The following is a 6,024-nucleotide window of genomic DNA, read 5'->3' on the forward strand; positions in this document are numbered from 1 at the left end:
GTGATGTGCGGATCGATACTGAAATATCGATTCCTCTGATACCAGTCATTTATGTTCTAGAATCGATTCTCACATTAAAATATCAATACTTTAGTAAGATTCGTCTCTTTTCAGCGGAAATTCTGCTGATTCACCTATTTCTGCAGAATTTTCTGCCTTTTCACCTCTTATCAGCACAATTCTCAGCAGCGTCTGCTCATTTCAGTAGAATTGTCAGTCTCTCCACCTCTTCTTTGTGAGAATAAGTTTAGCTCAGTGAGATGAGTATCTACCTTGAGACCAGGAGGGCCACGTTCGAATCCTGCTCAGGACAACGTTTTTTTTCCACCACTTTTCAGCAAAAATTTCTCCGTCTTTACCCCTTTCAGTAGAATTTTTTTGCTTTTCACCACATTTCAGCAAAAAATTTCTGTCACTTAGTTTTTTCTCATAACCCAGTCTCAATACAACGTGGCAACAGTCACTTTATCCATTTAAAAGTGTGTTTGTGTGTGTCTGTGTGTGTATATGTTTTTGTAGGTTTGTGAAGAGGAAGAGATTGCTGCACAGCAGGCATCACTCTCTGTGGATACTGTTCATTTTGCTGGGAGTCTGTATTGCCATTCAGACCTTTGTCACCCATCAGGCCAGGTAAAGTCCTATTCTCAACACCAATTTTCTCAAACCAAGTGGACTTTGTTATCGTTAATTTTTTTTTTGGACATTTCTTACTGAATCTAGCATTGGTGAAAAATAACTCATGTGACGATTATAAACTTTAAAATATATAATATGGTATCGTCTTGATGCATGCTCAATCATCCAGGTAAGTAAATCTCCAAAGGTTGATTCTGTTCATCTGGACGTAGCGTTTTCAGTGGGAGAAACGTTTCGTCACTCATCCAAGTGACTTCTTCAGTCTCAGCTGACTGCAGGTTTCAGCTTCATCATAATGAAGGAACTGACCTCCCATCACATTGTTCCCTCAGTGGACTGGTTTCAGTCATTATGCAAATGTACTGTTTTCTAAGATTGGGGAAACCAATCGTTTGAAAACACAAACACAAACACAAATTTTCTCTCCGTTTTGGCCTCTGATCCAAACTGGGACGGCGTTTTCGCATTTTGAAAACGCTCTCGAAAATGCATACATTTGAAAACGGTGCTTTCGTGTTGCAGTGTGGACAGCAAAAACTGAGACTTTTTGAAAACGATGACACATTTTAGTCATGTGATTGTTTCTCAATTTTGACAGGCTTATTAAAGATTAATATCAGTTTGTACATGCTTCAGATAGCTTTTCTTCAAATTCTTTAATTCTCACTCACTTTTGCAACTTTGTACTTTTGTGTTACTCACAGCAACAACCCCACCTCATTGTTAGTCCATTTAAAAAACTTGGTGCTTTTCCTCGACATTTTCCCGCAATGCTTCAAAGAGCCGGAAAGTAAATAAACAGCGAGCAGAAATGAGGCCGGTCGAATCATCTTGCATTTCACACATGCGCAGTACTGGAACGTAAGCGTTTTCTGCCGTTTCAATGTGGATGCACAACTCTGTGAAAATGACTGAAAACGATAGTGTGGACGCGGAGCGTTTTCAGACAAAGATGCCGTTTTCAAATCTATCCGGGCTAGTGTGAACATAGCCTTAGGTTCACACTGAAAGGCCCAATCACCAGGAGTTTTAAAACGAGTGTGCTGTACCACCAGCAGTCTCTGATCTAATGACCTTAAAGCCCGAGAAGATGAATTTGGTTTCAGCAGGTCAGATAAATATTGAGGAGCTTGACCATGTAGGGCCCTAAAGGTTAGAACTAAAATTTTAAAATGAAACCTAAAATTTGCAGGCAACCAGTGAAGGGAGGCCAAAACTGGAGTGATATGAGATCTTGTCTTGGTGCCTGTTAAGAGTCGTGCTGCAGCATTCTGCACAGTCTGAAGACGATTTAAGGCTGATTTGTTAAAACAAGTAAACAGACCGTTACAGTAATCTAAACGAGAAGAAATAAAAGCATGAATAATCATCTCATGTTCAAGCTTTGATACCATTAGTCTGAGTTTAGAAGTATTCCGTAAATGATAAAAACAGTTTCGGACCAGCTGCTTAGAATGCTGCTCGAGTGACATCGAGCTGTCGAATATGACGCCAAGGTTTCTAAGGCTTGATTTTACATAAGGGTCTAAGAAGCTGATATGCTGCCTGATTTCTGGGACCATGTGGTCCTTTACCTTTCACAGGAAGTTTTCGGCATATAGAAAGTCACATCCTCACTTTTGTTTAAACAAAATTGAAATGTTCCTTAAAATGCCACAGTAAAGGACCTCCAGTGCATTAAAATGTGATGTCAAAAGTTCCTGACCTAGAATCAATAATATAAGATTTGAAAGTGAGGTATTTTATTGTGTTTATGACGTTTTCCAGGAATGGCAAGCTAGTACAACTCCAGCAGATGAAGTTCTCTATCAAGAAAGAAAAAGAGTTTCCTCACATAAGACCTGAAGACACAAGATTACAACAAATGGAACAAACTGCAAATGGTAATCATCAACATGAGCAACATGAAAAGCCTTCATATTCTTTAATCGGCAGGCTTGCAAGCTCTCAACAGGAGGGGAGAAAAGTTACACTGGGCAAGCTGCTTCTACCAAAAGACCGAAACAAACCAAACGTTGACCTTCCATCTTCTCTGGTTTCCCATAGTACCCGGAAAGACATAAATCTAGGGACAGAAAAAAGACTCACCCGCTCTCCCACTCCTTCCAGTTTTTTGAAGACTCAGAACAATACTCACACTCAAGCAACCTGCCATCCAAAGTCTCACATCGTTTTCCTCAAGACACACAAGACAGCAAGCAGCACTATCTTAAACATCCTGTATCGCTATGGCGAAAGCAGAAACTTGACCTTCGCTCTCCCTCTAAACAAACAGAGCCAGTTATTTTATCCATTTTTCTTTGTTCCACATTTTGTCGAAGGAGTTAGCAGCAGAAGTGTGAAAGAGTTCCACATCATGTGCAACCATATGAGATTTAAAAAATCTGAGGTGAGTTTCATCAGAAATGTATGTAGTTCCATGGCAACCACAGCAATTATATCAATTTGATATGGTTTGGTATTCCAGTCAGCCTGACTAAGTACCAAAATGTGTTAATTGGCCCAAAATAAAAGCTGCAGTACACCCTGTTACAAAGTTTCACATATCAAGACCTAATGAAATATTATCTAATGTACAAATTATCTAAACTACAAAGCAGGATTCATTCTTATACAGGTACCTTAAAGGTTAACCCTGGGTTTGAAAAGAAAATTATCACAAGGGTATATTGGCATGGTAACTCATACTGCAAACCAGAGCTCAGCAGGTGTGCACAATGTGTAGGAGAACACAAAGCATTATTTAGCATCATATCATAACTTCTTATGATATGATGGTATCAGGTTACCATGTTACTGTGCTACATGCATGTATGTGTCTTCTTAGTTTTTGCAACGTTTAGACATTAATCTAACACAGTGATACTTGCATTTGTTACAGACTGACCAGAGAGAAGTGATTTTTTTTAAAGTTACTTTTTAGACTGAATCTATGAATCTATGATCTAGGCTAGTGTTTCTGAGATGATTAAATTTTGTTGTGGTCCTTATAGGACAGGTACTACAAACCCGTGATTTTATAGACTATTATGCATTAAACATCTGCAGCAGTAACACTAATCCATATAGCAGTGATGGGGAACATTTTTCTGCAGAATAAATACTTTTATCATTATTATACAGTTACATGTGTAGAGAGGTGTCTTGTAGTATCTTATGAAAAACCTCTCTTTTCATAAGAGAGGTGTTTCTCCCATTGCTTTTGCAAATTGGTTCTAATAAAAATCCTTCACCAGTCACAATTTTACACATTTTAAAAAAATAATTTTACAGGCAGGAAGGATTCCAGAATGGTATCTGGTCTAGTTTATCTTATTGAAGACTAATAAATATTTATTTATTTAATTCATTTACTTTTATTTTTAAGGGGTGGGAGTCTTTCACGTCTTGCCTCTCTCTAAAAGTCATCTCATAACACTGCCTTTTAACCCTTCCTAGATTAATGGCCAGGAACAGTTCAAATATCACTCAGAATTTCTTTCCTTTTTGGCATTGCGTGAAAATGCACCTGAAGGCTTGAGACCAAAATGTCTCCTTTTATAGAAGTTCTGACATTTGTTAATGATCATTTAATCAGTGCTTTTGATTAGCAGCACCTGGCTGAAACTTACCCTCTAAATTCAAAAGAAAGCAGTAAAGACGTATTATTTTTTCACACACTGCATTTTGTTATTGAAATAATGTGACATATTTTGAAATTCATCTGAATTTGTTTTTTTTAATCTATTTTTATGACTTGCTAAGGTTGACAAGAATAAACATATATAGCACATGGATAATATAGTGATAACACTACTGGTCTTCAGAACAACAGGTGTCTGACTGTATAATTTACTATGTATTTCCCAGGTGGCAAAAGTGATGCCTCAGGATACCTTTTACTTTTCCATCTTGAGACATCCTGTGGCTATGATGGAATCCATCTTTAGTTATTATAAGAGCATCCCAGCCTTCCGTAAGACATTTAGCCTGGAGGACTTCTTAGACAACAGCTGGAGAAACTATAATGCATCGGCAGCCAACAACCACTACGCTCACAATATTCTGGCTTTTGACTTTGGCTTTAAGAATAATATTGCAGCTGGTGCTGGAGACTTTGAGGAGAGAACCACTGTGGCTATTAAAACCATAGAACAGGACTTTAATCTTATACTAATTTCTGAATACTTTGATGAGTCCATGGTCTTGCTCAAGTACTCCCTCTGCTGGTCCTTGGAAGATATGGTTTCCTTTCGACTCAATAGTCGCAGTGAACAAACTCGGCATTCACTTTCACCGAACACTGCAGAAAAAATCAAGAAGTGGAATGCTTTAGACTGGAGGATTTACCTGCACTTCAACACAACCTTCTGGCACAAAGTTGATAGTCTTGTTGGACGACAGAAGATGGAGAGGGAAGTAGCTCAGCTGAGAAAGCTACAAGTCAAGCTTGCAAACACTTGCCTGAAAGATAGATGTGCGGTTGACCCATCACTGGTAAAGGATGCTAGGCTGAAGCCTTTTCAGTATGGAACAGCTGTCATTCAGGGCTATAACCTAAACCCAAACTTAGATATACAAACCAAAACAAAATGTCAGAGATTTATCTTACCAGAACTGCAGTACACACATCGTCTGTACACCAAGCAGTTCCCAAAGGAAGCTGCTAAGCATAAACAGGCAACTAAGACTGTTAAATAATCACCTAAAGAAAATTGCTATGATGGCAAAGCATCAGAAATGGGAAGACCTGAGCAGCCTGACCTTAAGAAGTAAAGTCAGGTCTCAAAAACCAATGGGCCTCCACAAGTTCTCTGTTAACAAAAACACAAGCTAACAATAAAACAAGAATACCACGAGTAATACCTGTGACTAATAATCACAGGATATGTGATATGCTTGAGAAGTATGTGTTGGGTATTAAAAAAGTTTTTTGATTTTTTTTTTCTTTTCTCTTTTTTTAGTAGCCACACCAGTGGTTAAGTTGAAAATATGAAAGCCGAAATATCATATCACTTTGGTGATTATTCATTCTTATGAATATAAGAGGCTAACCAAGCCCAATATTGTTAGCTCCTGGATGTTAGAAGACACAGTCAAGAGTAAAATGTTTTTGATTAATTGTTTGTTTTCTTGCTTGTTTGCTCATTTAAAACATATCTTTGAAGTACATGGCAGTGGGTTGAATTTTGGACTGTTTTTGATATCCTGTGTTGTTTTAATTGGTGAAGATAGCAACGGAACTTGAACTTGACTTGAACATGCTAGTTCAAGTCAAGTTGCTTTTTAGTGTCATTTGAGCCACAGTAATACACCTTGAAATAAAGTAATGTTCTTCCAGGATCAATGTGTCACAACATAAAAAAAAAGAAAAGCACATGGCATTAAAATATCAAATTATATAAAGAA

At 37.8% G+C, this 6,024-nt stretch overlaps 1 protein-coding gene across 1 annotated transcript; it reads left to right on the forward strand.

Moving 5' to 3' along the window:
• The first annotated feature begins 4,119 nt into the window (after positions 1-4,119).
• On the forward strand, positions 4,120-6,024 carry LOC102304969 (galactose-3-O-sulfotransferase 2-like). The gene has a single exon (XM_042215089.1). The coding sequence runs from the start codon at positions 4,498-4,500 to the stop codon at positions 5,314-5,316; it is 819 nt and encodes a 272-aa protein (XP_042071023.1). The 5' UTR covers positions 4,120-4,497; the 3' UTR covers positions 5,317-6,024.

The sequence above is a fragment of the Haplochromis burtoni genome, unplaced genomic scaffold, assembly GCF_018398535.1.
Source record: "Haplochromis burtoni strain Fernald_Lab_line unplaced genomic scaffold, NCSU_Asbu1 Contig_657, whole genome shotgun sequence".
Lineage (NCBI taxonomy): Eukaryota > Metazoa > Chordata > Actinopteri > Cichliformes > Cichlidae > Haplochromis > Haplochromis burtoni.

Coding starts and splice junctions, on each gene's coding strand:
- LOC102304969 (XM_042215089.1), top strand. CDS start 4,498: ATGCCTCAGGATACCTTTTACTTTTCCATCTTGAGACATCCTGTGGCT.